Source organism: Podarcis liolepis (genome assembly GCF_965112155.1).
Source record: "Podarcis liolepis genome assembly, chromosome: 1".
NCBI lineage: Eukaryota > Metazoa > Chordata > Lepidosauria > Squamata > Lacertidae > Podarcis > Podarcis liolepis.
The window spans coordinates 77973561-77995822 of NC_139554.1; the positions used below are offsets into that span (position 1 = coordinate 77973561).

The 22262-nt window shown below is 45.7% G+C and overlaps 1 protein-coding gene across 2 annotated transcripts; it reads left to right on the plus strand.

Annotated features, from left to right (window-relative positions):
• The first annotated feature begins 1429 nt into the window (after positions 1 to 1429).
• On the plus strand, positions 1430 to 21935 carry RNH1 (ribonuclease/angiogenin inhibitor 1). Of its 2 annotated transcripts, none has more exons than XM_083487149.1 (10): positions 1430 to 1573; positions 11708 to 11807; positions 12788 to 12958; positions 14544 to 14714; positions 15385 to 15555; positions 16670 to 16840; positions 18168 to 18338; positions 19742 to 19912; positions 20555 to 20725; positions 21297 to 21935. In XM_083487149.1, the coding sequence occupies exons 2-10, from the start codon at positions 11722 to 11724 to the stop codon at positions 21382 to 21384; spliced, it is 1371 nt and encodes a 456-aa protein (XP_083343275.1). In that variant the 5' UTR covers positions 1430 to 1573; positions 11708 to 11721; the 3' UTR covers positions 21385 to 21935. The 2 variants fall into 2 exon arrangements, with proteins under 2 accessions (XP_083343275.1, XP_083343274.1); XM_083487148.1 differs by lacking the exon at positions 1430 to 1573 and adding an exon at positions 6328 to 6460.
• The last annotated feature ends 327 nt before the right edge of the window (positions 21936 to 22262 follow it).

Genomic DNA, 22262 nt, shown 5'->3' on the forward strand with positions numbered 1-22262 from the left:
GCTTCGATAGTTATCTTTGTTACACCTAAAATTGCTAGGCATTGTAACAAAAATTAAAAATCATACATGCCCTTCCCACTGGCTTATGGTCTAAAGATTCCCTGTGTACGCTGTCTGCTTGGTAAGTGACTGTAGGACTCCAGTGGCCCAGGGCCGAGTCTGTTTTCAGCACTGAAGTTCACTGAGAAGACTTGAACTGGCAATTGTCTCTCAGCCTTATGGGGAGGATGAATTGGGCAGATGAGAGCCATGTCCTTGGAGTTCCTTGGGTCAAGAAATGAATGAATAAAACACAATCCCCCTGTGATTGCTGCTCACAAGAGCCAACTCCTAGGGGCAGAGGGGGCTTTGTCCCTGCCCCAATAACATACTTTGGGGGGGGGGCTAAATCGATGGGCACCGCATCATGTGATCGATTATGTGGGTCGGGGCTTTCCTGCTCTGCCAAATATTTTATATAAGTGTTGGCACCTTGCTGCTGCTCATAGACATATTATGCAAAAATCCGCTTTCACTGTCTGGACAGCACCTGCTGCAGAGCGGCTGGATGACAGGAAGGTGGTGTTGCTCTTTTGAATAGGAAACTGGATGCCGAGGAGGAAAGGCTGCTGGTAGCTGCGCATTCCAGACGCCCGCATGAGGAAATTGCAGCCTTCAGCGGAGAATTACAAATAAAGAGTCCAACACTCTCCCTTTCCTACAAGCAGCCAATCACATTTTGAATCGCTGCCGTTCCAACCAATCAGGAGTTGCCGTGGAGCTGTAACTAAGCCTGGCGCGTGACTGGAAGGGTAGAGAAAACCCTCGGTTGTGTCAGCGCGGGCCGCGCAAGGGGCGGGCCGGAGAAAGCTGCCCGCTGCCACCTTGCGGCAGTTTTACAACATCCCAGCAGCAGGCCTGGACCAAGATGTGCGCATGCGCCGTGCCTTTCCAGGGCTGTCGGTAGATAGCAAAAGCGTCTGTAAAGGGGTGACGTTGCTTCCAGTACTCGGAATCAGAGCGCATCAGTGATCGCGCGGAACCAGTGTGGTGTAGTGGTTATAGTGTCGGACCGGGAAAACCACTGGGAGGAGACCAGGGTTTAAAGCCCCCCTTGGCCATGAAGCTTACCTTGGGCCAATCACAGCCTTGCAGCCTAAGCTACCTCGCAGGGTTGTTGCGGGTATTAAATGAGCAAGGGGAGAACCATGTGCGCCCCCTCGAGAAAGTGGTCGGGTATAAATGCAATAAATACCTAACAGCGGGGGCTTCCAGTCCCTTTGCTTTCCAGCATACCTTTCTTAACCCCCGCTTCTTTTAAAGAACTGTTCATACACACTAGCCACCCTTGCTGCGTGTCTCTTGCTGATCTTGCCCCACTCCAACACGTGTAGGAAGGAATGATCGGGGGCATACATCCGTTAGAAAACCAAGCAAGTTTACACGCCCAATCCAACGCGTTTCCTTGCGATTTGGCAATGCGGAAGCGCGCGGAGCCCAAACTCTGGCGGTTGCGCGGATACCAGCAGGCGGAGAGTAGGAAGTATCCGGCTGACGTTTCCCAGCAGCTTCCTTGCCAAGGCAGACCCGCGCAGTAAGTATGGCAGGCCGGGCAAGCTGGGGTTGCTTAAAGGAGCTTTGGGCGGCTGGCCTGGAGAGGGATGCGCGCAGAGAGTCGATCTGAGGGCCAAGGCGGTCATAAAAGGGCGCGATGGCGCTTCTTTGTGCAAAAAAGAAAGGCTCTCTGTTCGGTTGTTGACCTCAAGCACAGGCCGCCGCTAGAGGAACGCGGGTGCTTTCGCGCAGTTTGCTGCTACGCTGTGGCTTAGGGCGCTGCGTCGGAGTTCTCAGCCCTGCGATCCCTCTGGGATTTCTCCAACGAGGGATGCAAGCGTTTAGGAGTTTCGGTAGCGAATGCAAGAAGGGCGCGGTCAGCAAGCCGCCTGCAGCAGCCGGGGATGGCGCACTATTTTCCAGTGCCAGCTCATGATGAGGCTGGAGAAGTGGATTGGGATGGATGAGTCATTAGAAAGCGAGGACGCCGTTTCCCGCTTCGTGGATTAGCGCTCGGAATAAGTCAGAGAAGGAGAAGCCCCGCCCCCCGCAAGTTCTGTGGGGTGGAGAACATCTGCTCTGCTTGTAGAACAGTGGTTCTCAACCTTTTTTTGGCCATGCCCCACCTAAAATCCTGATGCCCCCCCCCCCCGCGACATATAATTCTTATTATTCAAAAAGTGAACTCCGATTCACGTGGAGAAAACCTAAAAGGCCATTAACTTGGTCTAACACATTTTCGAATTGCCTCCCTTAAAAATCAAATTGCCCCCCTGTGGGGCATGTGCCCCATGTTAGGAACCACAGTTGTAGAAGGTCAATCTCCAGCATCTCTAAGGAGGGCTGGGAGAGAACCGTGTCCGAAGCCCTGGAGAGTAGCTGCCAGTCAGTGTGGGTGGTATTGAGCAAGATGGAACAATGGTCTGAGTCGGTTAAAGGCAGCTTCCTAATGTTTCTTAAGGGCACTACCTCTTTCCCAAATAGTGTCCACCGTGATGCAGGACACAGGGAACATTTGTCTGCTTTGTTTATTTAAAAGAGTTGTACCCCACTACTCAGCAGATTTCCCAGGACAGTTTTTCAATAGCAATTGCCCCAGTCTAGAAAAAAGGTAAGAGCCAAAGCCCCATTTATTCCAAAGGGACTGGATTTATTTGAGTAGAGCCCTGCTGAGCCAACATCCTGTTCCCCACAGTGGCCAACCAGGTGCCTATGGCAAGGATGGAAACCTGGGGCCTGAATGTGGCCCCTAGTCTTCTTCAGATGGCCCTTGGAATTGTTCCCAGGCCACCACCACTCTTTGACATCAGAATGGGTGCAGATACCGAGAAGGTCTTCTGTCTGATTCCCTGTAACTTCACGTCTCACAATGAGGGAACTGTCAGAAGACCCTCGGAGCTGGACCTCAGTATCTGGGCAGGATGATGAGGGTGGCTCCTACAACCCAAGACAAAGGAGGAGCAAGATGCAAGCAGAATAACACCCACCCACCCACTCCCTGGCACCAGCCAGTCACTGCCACAAAGAGCTTCAGATTGCTCAATAACAGACTTCTTGATATAAGTCAATTCCATGGGACTTATTCTCAGTGTGCATAGGCACAGCCACGCTAAAATCAATATAGCACTGACACATCGAAGCAAGAAGTTTACTATGTAAAATCAAGTCCTCCAATTTAGATGGTTTGAATAATCATGCTGTTAAAATCATAGGACTTTTGAATGGGTTGGGATGACCTTATCCGTCAGAGCCTTGTGAGTCTACATACACTGCAGCAAGAAGTTTACCATCAGTGCTATGGTGCAATGTCTTTTGTCAAGAAACTGGCCAAAGTTCATAAGTCTCGGTGCTAAGTACATAAATATGTTGGTGTTTCAGAGCTGACGTGCACAGCCTGCATTACTGGAGCCCAACAGGTATCCCACAAACGTGGCAGTTTCTCCTCCCCTGGTAAAACATAATCTCCAGATCCCCAGTTATCATTTAAAATGAGCAAGTTTCTAGAATTTGTAGAACCTGAGCTAGGAGGCAAAATGTGCAGGCACAATTCTGCTCAGGTGTTTGTTTTTTTGGTGAGAGACTAGGCCACAGGGGCCAGCAAACTTTTTCAGCAGAGGGCCTGTCCACTGTCCCTCAGACCTCCAGGGGGGCAGACTATATTTTGGGGGGGGGGGAGAACGAATTTCTACACCATACAAATAACCCAGAGATGCATTTTAAATAAAAGGACACATTCTACTCATGTAAAAACACGCTGATTCCTGGACCGTCCGTGGGCTGGATTTAGAAGGCAATCGGGCCCGCTCTAGCCCCCGGGCCTTAGTTTGCTTACCCATGACTAGGGTGTTCCCCCTTTCAATGCTTTATTTGGGTTTCCCCACCCCACCCCTAAAAAAGCCCATGGAAATGCATACCCACAGAACCTTTCTCTCTGCATCTGCCTCCCTAACAGACTCTCCCTGTAGCCTCTGAAATTTCTTCCTTTTGCACTAAAAGCTCATCCACACTTCTGCTTATTCTGTGCCTAGAAAACACGGGTCTGAGAGGTTTTCCATTTGCCCCATTGCTTCCTCCAGGAAAATCCACTGCTTACTGCTGAATCAGAACAAATGTCAATCCATAGAAAAACTGATTGATGTATGTTCTAATTGGCAGTAAACAGTGGGGCTACCCAGAGGAAAGTGGCAGGACAAGTGGAAGTGTGGAAGAGCACCACGTCTCACAACTCCCATTCCTCCATCCCTATGCTCTACCAGACTCCTGTTTCACACTCCCCAAGAAGGTTGTGCAGACAGATTGTTTAACATAATGCAACACTGAATTCCACCCAGTACCTGTTTCAAACTGCAAAGCTGAAGAACAGCCCTTTGCTTCTCCTTAGGTCAGGCGGTTGTAAGAGGAACTAGAACTTGTGAAATCAGAGAACAAAGTAATCTTTGCTGGAGGCATTTACCAAAAGAGGAAACTGGAATTTCCTTCATAGGCAGTTGTCTTTTAAAAGGATGTCAGGAATTACTTAAGACTAATGAAGGTCACCACACTGTTGAACAGGTATGGACAGGGGAGCAGTCCAAGGCTGCGGGAGGATACACCAGGACAGAATATGGGATTTGTGTATGGCCAGAAACAAATTCAACTGGAAGAACCTTCTGGTAAAAAGCTAGATGCTTCCAAAGGGGGACAAAGTGTAGGGCACTTAATTAACAGAGGATTTCTGAAAGAGGCTTGTATGAAAAGACCTGGCAGCCTTGGGCTAGGTCTGAAATTGATTACACAGGCAGAAGGAGAAGAGAATGGAGGAGACAGACAATTATCAGTGTTCCATGGCCCACATCAGCTCTGTCTCCATCTTTTTATAGATTTGTGGACAAACAAGAACAGCTGATTTTTATCTACGTGTATGGATGCCCATGGGGACAAGGGGTGGCAGTTGCTGTTTATCAGTGTGAGGCAGCCACCTCAGGTTCTAGATTTTGAATGTCCTAAATGGGTAGCAAATTGTTAGTTATTTAGGTTGTTGGTGTTATATTTTTGTTGCTATGGAAGAGGTGAGATGCTTCTAGGACTTTATGCTTTAGGTATGAACATAACATTATTTGCCTCATAACATGAATTGTGCTTATCTGAGGTACTCCTGGAAATTGTCTTTGGCATTATGCCATATGATGGGTGGGATTTTTTTTTTAATCACCTATACACACCCTGCTATACCTTTTCTGGGCAAGAGTACACTTCTAGTTATTTTTCAGAAATGGTGAACAGCAGCAATGCTCTCTCAGTCCCATTTTGAAAACCTTATTTAGTTGTATGTGTTCATTAAAATGTTTTGGCTGCCATGCTCCTCTGCTCTACTTACTATTCCTCTGTGGGAGCATCTCCAGGGCACACTTGCAGCCTGATCCTATACTGATCCTATACATGTTTACTTAGGAGTAAGGCCTGCTGAGTTCAAAGAGGCATCCTTCCAGTGTGTATACCAGGATAAGCTATCAATCACCCCTAGCCAGTTAGAGGAGATGAACAGCATGGCCCCTTCCTCCTCAATGCAGAAGGTTATCACTGGACCTATTTTGTACAGATGGGATATATTGCAGTGTTGTGTGTGAAAATTCATGCTTGGAAGTATAAGACAGTGGTCAAAAGTTTGCTTGTTGCACAGGTTCACCTGTTTGCAGAAAAGCATAAAGACACGCTTTCAAAAGTAACCTGTGAAGAAAATTGTGAAAACATCAGCCTTCCAGCATCAGGTTCTTAAAACATGAACCTTGTTTGCTTGGACTTCTTAAAAAATAAATAAAATCTCAGGGTGTGTGCGACAAATTTGTAAGTTTTGAATTTTGGCAATTTGGCAACCTGGGATAGGATTCCTGCTTTTGGGGGGAATCTGCACCTCTTGAATGTCACACTAATGGTCGAAAGCAAGGATGTGACAACCTAATCGAGAGGTAGATTTACAGACTCTGGGCAAGTCAGAGCTATCCCAGATCATCTTAGCAAAGGCGTTCGCACCTCTGGTATTGTAAAAACAAGGGGACTCGTAGAAAACCAGCAGGACTCCCTTCCGCCTGTGGCTGCTGCGATTACTCTTCCCAAGAGGAGACTGATGCGTCACCACACACCTGGGAAAGCCTCACGTGGCGCCCTGGGAATCGAGCTTGCCCAAACAGAATCGGCTCCGTCTTGGTTGCGGGGAAAGCAGAGCCCGTCTAATTACTACAGCCGGCTCCGTAGGCGTGCGATCCCCGGGGCCCAACCTCTCCCTTTGCCGCCCAGAAGGGGGCTCGGCTAGGCAGATTAGTTCCAGCGCTTCCCGTTAGGGGCGGGTTGGCCGAGAAGCTATTTATTGCGTTTCGGGCGGCGGCGGCGCTGGCGCTTGGCTTCGGCAGAGCTGTATTTGGGTTGATTCTCCGCGCGGGCCGAAGATCGGGTAAGTAAGCGCAGACCTCGCTCTCTTTTCAAGGTATTGGGGTTGGCCAACAAGTACTGCGTGGTCGGGTTGTTGTTTTTTGTTTTAAACCAGGTGTCATAGGTGCCTGAGATGCGCGCAAAAAATGGATTTCTAGTTTAGGCAGCGGGGTTGGAAAGCAAGGCTGGTTTTGAGTTCCTGTTTTTAATTAACCCGCTTCTGACGCGTTTGTGTCGCAAGGAAAGAGGGAGGCACTCCAGCCTCTTCCTTGTTGAGCCTGACACTGCAGAAAGTGGCCGATCGGGGCTGGAAAAATGGTTCCTAGCTAGGAATGAGCACTTGCTCTCGGGCTTCAGTGAAATAAACTCAATTCATTGTCATTTATATGCTGTAATAGCCGCCCTCCCCGATTTAAAATAGCATGACTTTAATGAGCCGTCAGTTCTGTCCCTTCACTATGGCAGAAAGTGTGCAGCGGTGGCTCAGTTTCTGAATAATAACATTATATTGGAAACTTTGTGCTGGAAGAACTCGCACTGGGTAGGTATATAGAGGATTCCTCCCTCCCATTTGCAAAGGACAGTGGTGGCATTTCAAAGTAGCAACACAGTAAGAAATGGGTGGGTTTTGTTGCTTTCCCGCTCTCATCCTTTGAGAGGATAAATGGCACCAGTGATCTGTGTGTTTTGTGTGTTTGGAAGTTGTCATGGAAACCTTCCGCTGCCAACTTGTGGAGCTGAAGTTGGAGGGTGTCAGATCTTGGTTAGGTGAGCTGTCTGGGGCTGAAGGGAGCTGTATTCCAGCAAGACCCAGAGGCCACCAGGTTAGCAAAGGCTGGTCTGAGGGAAGACAGGGTCTGTCTCTTTCACGCAGAGGCCAGACTCCCAGGTCTGTTTGGGGATGCTCCCGCTCTGGGTTTTCTGCACAGAGCAGAGGGCTGGGCTTTGCAAGGCCCTTGCCCAAGCTCTATGAATCTGGTACTTAAATGGTTCCAAAAGAATGTCGGTTTTCTCTGTGAACAGCATTTTATGTTTCATTAGCTAGCTTTGCTCAACTGCTGGCATCAGGCTGTTTTGTGACCTGAGGTTTTGTGCATTTTGCAGTGCGCTTCAGTTTTGAAAAGCATGTGGTTGGCATTCCCCTGCATTGCCTATTGTCAGCTGTTGCTCATGCTCTAACACAGGAATCAAACTTGCTGAATTTCCTTTTAATTGTTCATGGCATCTAGATAAAAAACAACTCACAACTACTAGGCAATTTACAACCAGCCTCCCAATGCTTGCTTTGGTTTCTCTCCCCACCCCACAAACTGGAGCTCTTGACTGTTCAATTGAGAGGCATAAAGTATTAGCCGACTGCTTTCACAAATAGGTCTCTGGCAACTCTTAATCTCAGGGTTAGGGGTTCGAACCCCACATTGGGCAAAAAGATTCCTGCATTGCAGGAGATTGGACTAGATGACCCTCATGGTCCCTTCCAACTCTACAATTCTATGATAAACCTCTATGATCGTATCATATTAGATAGGACCATATAGTCCAGTTCTTTGTTGGTATAAGTTAGAGATGAGGAACCTGTGGCTCCCTGGATGCCAATTCCCATCAGTCCCAGTCAGCATTGCCAATGGTTAAGGGTGGGGGGGGGGTAGCCAACAGCCAAAGAGAAGGACACCCACACATTTCCCATCCCTGGAACAAGTGAAGGACCATCGTTTGTGCCATTGTAAAATAATGGCTGTCAAAAACCAGCAGCTTCTTTTGAGTGAAGCCTATCAACTTGGTACATTTTTCCTCTTAACGACTGGGAGTTGACAGGCATTGCATATGTTGTATTTGCATGCATGATGTAAACAGGAAAGGGAATAGAGTTGCAAGGATGGAAAATCCCTAGATGCCTAATTATCCAAAAGGGTGTGTTCAGCTATAAATAGCTGATGTCTAGAAACTAGTGGTCTCTTCCAGCCATCGCAATAGGGGGTAGAAAAGAGAACAGGCTTCAGGTGTCCTTTTTATTGTGCATTCATTACGATTTGGGCTCATGATGGTATAGGGCTGATGATACATGACCCCACTTTCAATATGGTTTGTGCCTGCTGAGATTTCGGAGTAGGCATACTGCTTCATTTCCAATTGGTGCTTCTTCCTGAAATCTTGCTACTTTCCACACTTCAAAAGCTCCATGTGTGAGTGCATGCTTTCATTGTGCTATAGTGCAAGAGTATCCCTCCAGAAGGCAATAAAATGGTAACATGGGAGAAGCATTGAATCTGTGCCCCGAGTTCTGGGAATCTGCGGATATGGTCCTTTTCCTTTTTCTAGTTGGAAGCCACCAGAGCTTTATACGCATTGCGATGTTTTGACAGATGGAACAACAAAGTGCACAAATTGAGGTACAAAGTTACCTGGAGAGGGGCCAAAGTTCATCTGTGCAAAGTGGGAGGATATGATGTGGCTTGAAAGCTCCGTTGGTAGAGCCCGAGGCTCTTAATCTCAGGGCTGTGGGTTCGAGCCCCATGTTGGGTGGAAGATTCCTGTATTGCAGGGGGTTGGACTAGATGACCCCCCCTGGTCCCTTGCAACTCTATGAATGGAAGGAACTGTCAATTTCTAGTGACGTTACTGGAATTTGCAAGGTTCTTGCAGGCAGATGGTTTAAGCCAGAAGCATTGTATGGGCACAGTTGGTGATCTCTAGGGAACACTTCCTTCTTTGATATGTCCAGGAACATGCTGACAATGTGGTCTGTTTCCTTTAAAGGTGATCAGTAGTGAACTGGTTATTCAAACTTTTCTAGTGGAACTACTTGGAAGTGAATATCATATGGCCAAATACCTCCCCAAGGCTTGAGAGTCTCTCTGTGCAGTTTATCAGCCTACAAAAAGAATATGCGGCACAGAGTCTGTTTCTGTGTTGTTTCCAGGAAAAGATATTGTGAAGATCCAGTCGTTAGGTTGGGCATTTGCGTTGGGTTTTCTGGAGCTGAGGAACTTCCCCTCTGCCCAGAACTTTTGAGGCAATACACCACACCCCTCTACAGTATTTATAGGAACTCAAACACTGAGATCCCGCTCTGTTCCAGTAACAAGAAGCCGAAAGCACCAGCCTGAAGATGACGAGTGAGACCTCGTCGAAACGTCGCCTAGACACCCCAACTTTTACACGGGAAGACACCCGAGGACACCAAAACCTGCATATATATATATATATATATATATGTGTATATATGTCCTTTGATGGCCAAACCAGGCAGATAATTTGTGAACTATTACTTGGGAGGGTTGGTTTTTTTTTTTTTGCCCCCAGACAGTTTCATAATCTGTGATCAGGCACAGAAAAAGTGTCGTAGGTAGGTAACCCTGTCTCCTTCTGCTATTTCCACTCAAAATCATCCCACGCCCATTTGGGAGAAAGATATAGGCTCCCCACCACATATCTTTCCTAGCTCTTTTTCTATCCAAAGCTGGTGGAAAGTAATTTGAGTGGACAAATGACAGGGTATGGAAAGGGTGAAGCACCATTAGCTCACCTGTCCTACTTCCCTTCCTGGCAGCAGTATCCAGTGTCTGCTTTGTGCTATGAAAAGGGAGGTGAGAGGGAGTTGCACATAGGTGAGTGCTTCCTTAAAACTGTTTAACGTTGCTAGCTTCTGAGGCACAGTAATATTAATACCAGGTGACCTGCTTGACAAGTATTCACAGAGTCTGTTTCTGTGTTGTTTCCAGGAAAAGATATTGTGAAGATCCAGTCGTTAGGTTGGGCATTTGCGTTGGGTTTTCTGGAGCTGATGAAATGTGCTTTCTCTGCCAGCTCACTGGTGAATCAGCTTTCAGAAATGTCTCGTAACAGCACTTCAACCCAGAATAATTAAGCTCAGTGCTTTTTTCCCCTGGAGGTACTGAAAGGTACATAGTACCAGCACCATTTCCCCCAAAAGGCTAAAAGTGTGGCACTTATTGCAACAACTTCATTGTCTATAGAAAAAAGCACTGATTAATATCAAATTTCACTTGGAAATTTCAAAAGGGGGGGGGGAACCCCAAGGGTACCAAATGCCTGGAGTTCAGGGGAGTGGTTTGTGATGGTATTAAGCTGATTATAACGTGTACCCCTTGGAGAGAATGATATAATAGTTCTATCACTTTGCAAAGTGATATCACAAATCCTGGCCTAACCTTGGCACCAAACCAAGTGTGATGTGGGAGGTTTATGAGAAGATCTCATGAAGCTTTTTCTTTTTTAAAGCCACCCCTCCCAAGGAATATAGGGAGTCATACTTACAGCAGGCCAAGATCTTGTGGCCACCAGGTGAGAGAAAGAACATGAAGCACAGCAAGTATCAGGAAAGAAAAGAAGAAGAAAAACACTCACCCTGAAAAAAACACTTTCAGAATGAATCAACTGATATCACAGTACGGTTCTCAATACACCTTTTATATCTATTGAGAACTGGAACAGAAGGTGGAATTTTCCATCTTTTGTATTTATTTTATTGCTCATACAGGCAGAGCTACATAAGATGTAGATCATGAATTACCAAATAAATGGCGTATCCGATTTGATCCACCGTGGCTGCTGTGCTGTGTGTGTTAAACCCAGTGCAGTTGCTGGTGCTGCAGGCCTAGCAGGGTCCAGATTAACAGTACCAAATACCAGAGTTGCAGAGTAAACATAGTGCCAGCTCCATTTAACAAAGGGCCCTTTCTAAACTCGTATATTCACTACAAATATAGGCTGTGCAGATCAGGAATGTAGTTGCCTTCAGAATGAGGCTAAAGTTTACAAATGTTGAAACATTGCCCTTCAGAGGTTCACTTCTAGTAAATGTGGTTAAGACCAGTTGTCGGCAGAGAGACAAAAGTGTTGCATGATTCATGTGTGTGCTTTCGGGCTGTTGCATCAGCTCTTGTTAAGAAGGGGCCTCTTTGGGTTAAGTTGCAAGTGGCCACAAACAGGACCTTTCAGCAGGGGGCTAGCTCTTGAGCAAATGCAGGAGTTTTTCTTTTGAGAAATTCTTGCTTGCAACTGAGATAGCTGCAAATGCTGTAGACCAGGGATGGCCAGCAGTGAGGCCGCCAGCTGCTGTTGGGCTGTCAGCACTCATCATGAGGCTGGTGGGAGTTGGAGTTCATCAACATGTGGAGGGCAGCATAGTGGCTTCTGCTATAGACAAGCAAACAAAAACACTGTAGTTTGAATGGGAACATTAGCCTTCCCCTTGACCCTTGTTGTAGGGAAATAACACCTCTCTCTCCCCCCCGCTTCTCTCCAGCTGTTGCATCAAAAATGGACCTTGACATCCAGTCCAAAGAGCTCAGTGGGTCCAGCTGGAAGGAACTTCTTCCAACCCTGAGCCAGTACAAAACCATCAGGTAAGTAAAATGTCAGCGAAAGCCATGTGTGTTAAGGTGTGCATAAAGTCTCACAACTGCAGGAGTTCCATTCCGATGGAACTTGAGCTGGTGTAATGCTTGCTTGCCCCAAAATACCTAGAGATGCTTCTCACAACCAGATTTCACATTCTCATTTATCAGTTACCAAGTTTTGTTCTTGGTTAACTGCTCATGGTTTGTCTGGGAGAGACAAGCCCAAGTTCACCGTGGCAGCAGCAGCACACAGAGGGGAAGGAGCAAGTCAGATATGATTTTGGCTTGTTCCTGTAAGACAGTGATGGCCAAACGTGGCCCTCCAGCTTTTTGGGGACTACAACTCCCATCATCCCTTGCTAACAGGACCAGGGATGATGGGAATTGTAGTCTCAAAACAGCTGGCGGGCCAAGTTTGACCATCACTGCTGTAAGCCATGGTTTGGCATAGTGCTGCATGCGAATGAAAGCAATGTCTAACTTAATTGTTTCTAACCAGCAGCCATTTTTGTCTGCTCTTGTTTCATTTGAAAATCATATTGCTTGTTGAATTATTTTATTGTTGCAGATTTATTTTGTGCATGCATGGGAGGCTTAAGGGCAGTGCTTTTTTTTCTTGGGGGGGGGGACTCAGAGGTACGCATACCTCTAAACATGTTGTGAATCTTTGTACTTTTGTCCATTTACTATATTTATTTTCCCCAATTTGAACTATAAAATGGTGACTTTCTTGAGTCAAAATGAGTACCTCGAAACATTTTTTTTAAAGAAAAAAAGCACTGCTTAAGGGTATATGGGGAATCTGCTGTAACAAGGGTTCCAATTTGCTGATAGACAATGTTGGATTTCACCTTTTGTTGTTCAAATATTCTGGAAATCTTCCAAATCGGGCTGGAAGGGGGAAAAAGAATTCTGTAGAGGAGAAATGTTTCTCTCCGCTGGTTTGTTAGAGCTAACACCCGGCTCCTCTTCCCCTTCATTCTCAGGTTGGATGACTGTAGTCTATCAGCTAGTCATTGTAAAGATCTCTGCGCCTTTCTGAGCACAAAGCAAACATTGACTGAACTCAAATTGAACAACAATGAACTGGGAGATGCTGCTGTAGAGTTGCTGTGCAAAGGATTGCTGAGTCCAAGCTGCAACCTTCAGAAACTATGGTAAATCCCCTACAATCTGTCATGGCTTAAGTTTTGTTAGCTGAAGGTCTCCACAGATGGAAATGTCCACAGTAGGAAGGTTATCAGTGATAAAATCCCTTCTGGCTAAGAAAGTGGCTCAGAATTCCTTTTGGGCTTAAACTACTTTTGCTATTGTTGAACTGTGGTCTTTGCTTCTTATATTCTTCCCATCAAGTTACCACTGTATGAGTTTTTCCTGGAGCAGCTGGACTGGGGGACCTCTGCTAACCTATAATCAAACCATTTGCTTGGGCTGGCATACAAGTAGGCGGGGAAATCAATAATAATTTATTAATTTATTACTTATACCCCACCCATCTGGCTGGGCTTCCCCAGCCACTCTGGGCGGCTTCCAACAGGAGATTAAAAATACATTAAAATGTATTTCCCCCCAACATTGCCCAGAAGTAATGGTGCTGTTTTGCATGCTCTTAAAAGACTGCCACACCTTGATTCACCTTTACAGAGATCCAATAGGTTAGATTGCAGGACTTGGGCTCCTGACTGTCTGTCTGTCTACCTATTTGGGGTTAGATGCTGAGTTCTTCCAGCTCTCACGTCTTCTAAAGCTCACATGGGCTTATTGGCTTCATATGGGACAAGGAATGGATCTCTGTGACTACTCCTGAATTGGGTGAAGTGGTACTGGGCACCTGGAGATATGAAACTAGTAGCAGATCAAAGAACATCTCAAGTGTCAAGAGGGCTTTGTGTTCATAAGCTCATCCTGGCAACTGAAACAATGTGTTTCGGTTTTAGCGCCAGCACCCCAGAGAGCAGTCTGGAAAGTGGCTTCTAGTAAAATGTGTCTGGAATTGCTGTTCTTCAAATGGCAATTACGGCCTTCCTGATCATATGGCTTTATGGCTTGATGACTTAAATGGCCCCTGTCAGTCTGGGCTGCACTAGTGCAGTGCAGTCTCTGATATTGTAGGCTGTTTTCTCCTACCACAGTTTGCAGTTATAACACACGGCTTGAATATATAGAAAATATCACTGTGGAGGGGATGGTGTATCTAGTTACATGACTGAGAAGAGGAGTGCAGAGGGTTGGCTCCTCTGTTTTTCCTCTTGAAAACTCTGTAAAGTGTTATGACTTGTTAGGCAGCATTTTTTCTACATACCTGCTGGGCTGGTAGGGCTTGAAACACACTGTATAGGGATTCTTTTTCTGCTGTGGGATTCCTTGTGTTGCATCTAACAAAAGCCAACAAGCATTTCTAAGCCAGTCCGTAAACCTATAAGGCAGGCAAAAATCAAGGGGGGCAGGGAGCCTATAGCACAAAGGAGCTGTGGTGGGAGAAGCTTTGTGCCCTTGAGAGAACTCTTAAGGGACATACATGGCCTTTGCCCACTCAAAAGACAGCAGCGTTAATATTTGGTCCCCCCTGGGCATCAGTATCATCTGCAGAGAATTTATAGATGTAAGCTTAGGATATAGTCTTATGCAAACACAGAATTGTACAGTATATTTCAAATAATATTTCAGTTACCTAGGCGTCAAGGTAAAACAATAAATGAGGAGTTTTAGGGAGGCTGACTTAACTCTGCCTTGTTCTTCCAGGCTGCAGAACTGCAACCTCACCAAAGGCTGCTGTGAGAGTCTCCGTTCTGTGCTCAGCAGCAAACCATCCCTGACTGAGCTTCACCTGGGAGACAACAGTTTGGGCACAGCAGGAGTTAAGATATTGTGCCAGGGACTTTTGGATCCCAACTGCCAGCTGGAGAAGCTTCAGTAAGTGACTACTAGACTTGTTAGCAAAGATCTCTTGGCTGAGAAGATTTCTCAAGTTAGAAAGCATCTCTTTTCGAACTAAGATGCATCTTGCCATGGTCGTGGGTTACCCTCAAGGAGTTGGATGAAAACAGCTGAGGCTGATGGTGAACAATTCCTCCCCATCCCCCAATTACTTGTAAAAAGTCATACAAAGTGTGTTTTGTACAGTGTCTTTTCTCAGATCTACACACACTTTCTGATAACAATATCCAAGAGAGATCAGAGCTGGTACAGGTGAAAATATTTACTATTAATAATAATTAATAAACTCCTTAATGCCAAAATAAGCTTCTTAAGCAACAGGTATACAAACTAACAACACAAACATTAAAGTATAAACTATGCATTAAAACAATTACATGAACAATCATTGTGTCTAGATCAGCTTTCCCCAACCTAGGAGTCTCCAGTTGTTTTTTGGACTACAGGTCCCATCATCCCTGGTTATTGACCATACTGGGTGGGAATGATGGACAACGGAGCTCCCCCAAACCTCTGGAGGCACCAGGTTGTGGAGGGCTGGTCCAGATGTGTTCAGAAGGAGGAAGCTTTGTGCTTGAAAATGCCAGACTGTTTGAGGCTCCTTCTTATCTATTGGGGTGGTGGTCTTTCTCTTCTTCTCCTATAGGCTGGAGTACTGTGAGCTCTCAGCAGAGAACGTGGAGGCTCTCAGCTCTGCCCTGCGCACCAAGCCATCCCTGAAGGAACTCAACCTGAGCAACAACAAACTAGGGGATGCCGCAGTGAAGCAGCTTTGCCAGGGCGTGCTGGACGACAACTGTAACCTGCAATCGCTGCAGTAAGGCCTCTCTTTCCAACCCCTGGCTCTCTCCCCAGGCTCAGCCCCTCTTGCTTAGGCTGCACCCGCTTCACTGCACCTGCCACACATCCTTCACCAACAGCCATGGTCTCTTCTGCAACTTTCATGGCTTCTCTGGAAGTGCTCACCTCTTTGGTTCTGTCAGTGCTTCCTGCATTTTTGCCGGCGATCAGAACCGCTTGGGCAGTTACGCAAGCTCCTCATGGCTCTCACGAGCCTTCAAAGTGAGGGGCACCATTAAGAAGAAATGTCTGGTTATCTGCCGAGTGAAGGAAGCTTCAATGGGAGCTCCCCCCTCAATGCATGTGGAGGGCTTTAATGCAACAAGTCGCAGAAGGAGCAGCCCCCTCTCTGTAACTGCTCAGCTGGTTCCTGGGTAACTTGGGGGGAGAAATTGGTTTGGGTGGGGTGTAACAGTGCCTGCTTGCTGCAACCTCTGTGATTGTGGCCCTTAAAGCAGAAGTCTTGGCAGTGTGTGTGACATGTTACAGTTGTAGCTTGGTTTTCAAACAGCTTAGTTCACGAACAACTTGGAACTCAAACGCCGCAAACCCGGAAGTAGGTGTTCCAGTTTGCGAACTTTGCCCTGGAAGCCGAATGTCCAGCACGGCTTCCGCAGCTTCTGATTGGCTGCAGGACGCTCCTGCAGCTAGTTGGAAGCCGTGCCTGGGTTTCTGAATGTTTCGGAAGTCAAACGGACTTCTGGAAAGCATTCTGTTCGAAAGCCAAGGTACGACTGTATATGCAATTTTACAGCGCATTGGAATCTTCCTTTAAGATTAATGTGATGCCACTTCTGAATAAAATCAATTGAAGGTTCTCTTTTCTCCTAAAACCATCTCATGACAAAGAAACACACACACTGCATATTCCACTGCAATTCTTGATGCACAATCATTTCGATAAGGGTTTTTTTTTGGGGGGGGGGGTTGCAGTGCTCAATAAGCCTCTAAGGCGTTTCACTACTGACCAATAAAACTGCAGTTTTGGCAAAATTGAAATAATGTGTGCGTCTGCTAGTGTGTGGCAGCAGCTGTGGGCAGGGTTGCTGAACGGAACGTAATTTGTGCTTTGGCTTCTTGCTTTCCTGCAGACTGGAGAGCTGTGACATCACACCTGCCAGCTGTCGGGACCTCAGCGCTGTGCTAAGTTCAAAGTCGTCCTTGACCGAGCTCTGCATAGGCGAGAACAAGATTGGTAACGCAGGTGTATCCCTCTTGTGCCAGGGGGCCTTGAATCCCAACTGCAAAATACGCAAGCTGTGGTAAGTGGCTTTATCTAGAGCAGGTGTAGCTTGTCAACTAGGCTGTCACAAGAGCGGACTATTTTCTAAAAATATATATATAATCCTTCTTGGTTTTCAAATAGTGTCACTGTGGTTGCAGTATTTTCGTGTCCCTATGTGAGTGTTAATGTGTCTTTTTACTATGCATCTTGTAAAGAATTCCTGTGCCAGTTAAATAATTTCTGTGTAATTCAAATATTTTCCATGTACCTTTTTGATAATATCTTTATAAACCTTGTAATTTTTTACCTCCTTTTTTACTTTTTTCTAGATGTGTACCTTTTTGTAATGCAATAGATAGTGGGTTGTGTTGTGCTGGTGGATACTGAATTGTGTGTTGTAGGAGCCAGATCTGTTTAACTACATGTCTGATCCTGAAAGGTGCTCATGTTACAAAACGTGCAGAATTCAGTCTCATAAACTTCATTCCTGCAAGCCTGTACATTTCCCAGCCCTGGAAAAACAGAGCTTTTTAAAACTCTTGCAGTGCCAATGGGAATCAATGGTAAAGGCTCTATCCTCCGTAAATCGTTTTTTTCACCAATGTGAATTCCTAGGACTCCAAGTAAATGTTTGCCAAACAAGTTTTGCAGATGGAACGCTAAATGTTTCATATCCAGTGTTGCTCTTCTTGCTAGTGCAATAGACTTCTGCTTGTGCAACAGAATTTACCTCCTCTGCAGCCTTCTGCAAATGCTCAAAATCTGTTTTAGAGGGTTGGAGGACAGGGATGACCTGTTGCATCAGTGGAACTCTCCATGTGCAGCACTCACTGGCTGCTTCTTTCACTGGTGAATTTTCCAGGGGAGAAAGTGTGGAGGTTTATGTAAATAAGGGTCATTTATCCAAATTGCACACACACTTATTGACGTAATCAAGGGCAGGGAGCTTGTGGCTTTCCAATATTGTTGGACCACATCCCTGACCAGTGACCATCCTGGCTGGGACTGATGGCCATTGAATTCCAACAGTAACTGGACTACAGGTTAGCCATCCCTGCCCTAAGGAGTTATTGGACCTTTCAGGCTTAGACACATTGGTAAATGCACTTCGCTTCTGGCAGGTGTCTGTTTGGCTGACATGGGGTTTCCATTGTAGGCCGCACACGCATTTGGTTGGAGATGTCTGCTGCTCCTGCTTAATGCAGGAGGGAAACTTGGTGTATGAGGATTTGTCTTAATACAGCAAACGGACTCGCTCATGTGGACTCCAGGGGTTCCAAACAGCACACACAGCTTGAAGTTTCTATAACACACACTTCAGATCTTGCCAGTGACTAAAGACAGTGACTTGATTATTATTTCAGGTTATGGGAATGCAATATCTCAGCTCCTGGCTGCAAGGACCTCTCCAATGTCATTGGTACCAAAGAGACTCTCAAGGAGATGAGCCTGATTGGAAATAATCTAAAAGATGCAGGGATGGAGTTCTTATGCCAAGGACTGAAGGACCCAAAATCTAAACTTGAGTCATTGTGGTAAGGAGCTGGAGGCTTATTTTTCTGTTGTGGCTTTTTTTTTTTTTTTTTTTTTGCAGGTGTAACAAGGAAGTCATGAGTAAACAGGATGGGTCTGTGACTATTAAGGATATTTATCAAGAGGCTCAGTCCAGCTCCAAGGACTTTCAGCATGACACAGTATTCCAGCTTCTGATCATAAGGATCCCTTTATACAACTTTTGTCCACCAAGTCAAGTTGCAGTGAACAATAACAGCTGTCTTTCATGAGAGAATCAGCAGACCAAAACCAAATAGAGAAGGGGGAGGGGGAACCCGTAAAATATTAAACTACTCCTACTAAGGGGGTGAGTGCAGCAACAACACTCTTCAAATAAGTCTATGAGTCAGGTGTTTCAAGTTGGCCAAAGCTTGTTTGAGTTCTCCTCCGAGGTCAGCCAAGGCAAGGAAAGTGCCCAGGTCATCAGGGCTGCTAGGAAATGGCTGAGCAGATGGATTGGATAGCCATTTGCATGCTCCTAGACTCCTCACCACTGGTCAGCAGTCTGGCAGGACAGCATCTCCCACACCACACAGTCTATGACCTCGGCCAGCCTACTCTCACTTCTGGCCCTCCCCTTCTTGGATTTGCAACTCCCCCCCAGCCCCAGCAAGCAGGACCAAAGGTCAGGATGATGGGGGTTGTAGTCTGAAACAGCTGGATGTCAGGTGTGAGAAGGCTTAACTTGGGTATAATAAGTGAATGATACATATGAAAAGTTGGGCTATTCCTAAGAGGAAAAGAAAGTGATTTGTCATCTAGGCCCATGTGGGAGCAATTGAGTGGGGCAAATGTTGCTGACCCTTCAGCCTTTGGTTCAGTTCAAAATATAGCCCCTGCTGAAAAACCACCATGGAGAACTGATGCATGAGTTTAAAAATATATATAAACAAATATTTTTATTAAAAGTTGGTAACCTCAAGACTTGATTATTGCAATGCTGTCTATATGGGGCTGCCCTTGTGCCTTGTCTTTTAGATCAAGCCTGCCTGATATAATTCCCAGCTGATTTAGCTTAGTGTCCCTTCAGAGGGAGCCATAAGTCAAGGATGGCCCTGTTGAAGAATCTGCTCCATTACCAAAGGAGAAGGAACTAAATAATTCCATTCTAAAATTGTCAGCCCATCCTCCTGCCTTCTTCACTCAGTCTATTAATTTCTCTGCTGGAGCGATTTGCCTGATGTTGATCTACCATCTGTTTATGGCTACAAGTTGTCTAACAGACACCATTTTAAAAAGTTATAATGGATGTGTATTGCGTCTGTTTCTCATATTGTTTTGGTCAGATAGGATTGACTCCAAAGAAAGGAAAAGTAACCCTAGATGGCTATTGCACTGCAGAGTTGTCAGACTTGTCAGAGATATTCTTATTTCTCTACCATAGGCTAAGAGAATGTGGTTTGACTTCAGCCTGTTGCAAGAGCCTTGGCTCTGCTCTCAGCGTGAACGGGACTTTGAAAGAGCTGCATATCGGTGGAAATAATCTGTGTGATGAAGGAGTGACTGATCTCTGTGAAGGAGTTCTGAGCCCCAGCTGTAACCTGCAATCCCTCTGGTAAGTCACCTTAGACATTTGTTGCTCTCTTGAAAACAATGTGTTAAGGTTTTTCTAAAACGTTATTGAGCTTAAAACTCTTGCGTTAGTGCTGTAAATACGGAGGGGAGGGGGCTGCCTTGTTTGGCATTCTGGTGCCTCTTTGTTTTGCCTTAAGGCAGGCTTCCTCAACCTCGGCCCTCCAGATGTTTTTGGCCTACAACTCCCATGATCCCTAGCTAGGAGGACCAATGGTCAGGGATGATGGGAATTGTAGTCTCAAAACATCTGGAGGGCCGAGGTTGAGGAAGCCTGCCTTAAGGCTTGGCAGCAGATCTCTTCCATGGCTATGTTTCATCTATGGTGACAGCCTGCCATACTTGAAAAGAAGGGCATGTGATGTGAAATACCCAATTACAAGTTTTACAATAAATAAAAATAAATTTGCCAGTTTGGAACATGTTTTAATGCTGGAACACTTGGGTAAACTAAAAGGCAAACTACGTTTTTCCTAGGCTGAGACTTGTTCCTCTTCACATTAGCTGAATGCTTGCTTGAAAGGCAGCAGTGTGAAATTTGTTTGTGGGTTCAGCAGGGGAGACATCTTCAGGGATATTCCTCCCTTATGGATATGTCTGGTGCTTATTCTGCCCTTCTTCATAGGCTGGGACAATCGGAACTCACAGAGGTTTGCTGCGATAAGCTTGCCGAAGTCATCGTTGGAAAACCCTGCCTGCAAGAACTGGATGTAAGCTACAGCCATATAGGAGATGAGGGTGTGCGTAAGCTCTGCGAAGCAGTGAGAAGTCCCAACTGTAACCTGAAGTACCTGATGTAAGTGACTCTTTTGTGCTGTGATAGGCATTGGGAATGAGGTTGGGGGAGGCGTTTCAGAGATGTGGGTCTGATGACGAAGTCCATAAGTGCACCCCCCAATTAAAATGGCATCTGAACCCCTAAGAGCAGATAGAATGAAACCTGCATGGTGACCCATTTTCAGTCGATTCCTCCAACATCCATAACTACAACCCCTTACATTGGCTGCACTGTCTGGGACTAATGGGAGATGGAGCAGTTCAGCAACACCTGGAAGCACACAGGTTCTGTACCCCTGAACGAAAATATGAATCCTAGACTTCCTTCTTTGAAAACATGGGTCTGTTCATCAGGAACAGCCTCTGTCTAGTTTTAATATTGAAGGAAGTTTTACTTCCATTGGTGGCAGGCGTAGTAGCCAGACTGCTTCTCTCTGTACAAATGGAAGTTAACAATTGGAAGCCCTTTCACCTTGGGGAAATAGAGTGTTGTGTGTGCTGCTTCTTTCTTACAGATAAGGGAGGTTACCTGCTTTGCATGACTTCTCAGTACCATTAATGTCTGAACTCTCATCTGAACTCTCTTGCAGTTTGTACGACACTTACTGGACTGCTGACGTGGATAATGAGCTGAAGGCCCTGGAAGAATCAAAGCCTGGATTTAAAGTTGTTACATGAGTGGTGCAATGTTGCTGTGACCACTTCGGCTGCCTTTTCTTCTGTCGGATTCTTTTTGTAAACCAAGTCACCAGACCATATGATGGTGGACTTTTATGATTCCAGATTTCATGGAGCTGTGATATGCGTAGAAACCACATTCAAAGCTAGGAATGTGTTGGTACCTCAGTGGTGAGGCAGCATGGGGAAAGTTCTGGAATTATCTGCTGAGTCCAGAATGCATATGCTGGTGGGTTTTCTGCCTCTTGGGAAATACTAAGATCAGCACAAAGTAGAATACGTCTCCTGCCAGCTGCCATAAAGCAATAATGGTTACTTGCAGATGACTTGAAACTCTTCCCTTAGGAAGAACTATATTGGAGACTTTTAGAAAAATTGGGGAATAATGCCCATCGTTTAATTGCCAAAAATTAGGACGCAACATTGCCCCTCCCCTTAAGTATCTCTGATATTAATATTTTCTGCTGAGAATGCAAGGAGTGAACTTTTTGTATCTTGATCAACAAATCTAGCCCTGTAGGAATACAAAATAAAGTTTGATTGCAAAGAGACTATCTTTCTGATTTTATGGTTTTGGTTTTGGTTTATGGCTTTATGGTTTTGATGGTGAAGAACACCAAAGGGTCACATCTTGGTCCCTTTGGATATTCAGAAGCTCAGACCTGAAGTACCATTTCATGAGTTCCTTAAAGCCCATATACACAGCCAAGTTAAAAAGAAAATATTACCTATACATTATGGCTCTGTGCAACACCAGTGGTATACTATTTTTCTTCTTGACTGATTGTAGTTAATCATGATATATCATTAGTGTAGCTGGACTTGTAGTAAGGTAATACTAGGTTTACATGAAGGTTGGTGCTCTGGGTGTTGTTCAT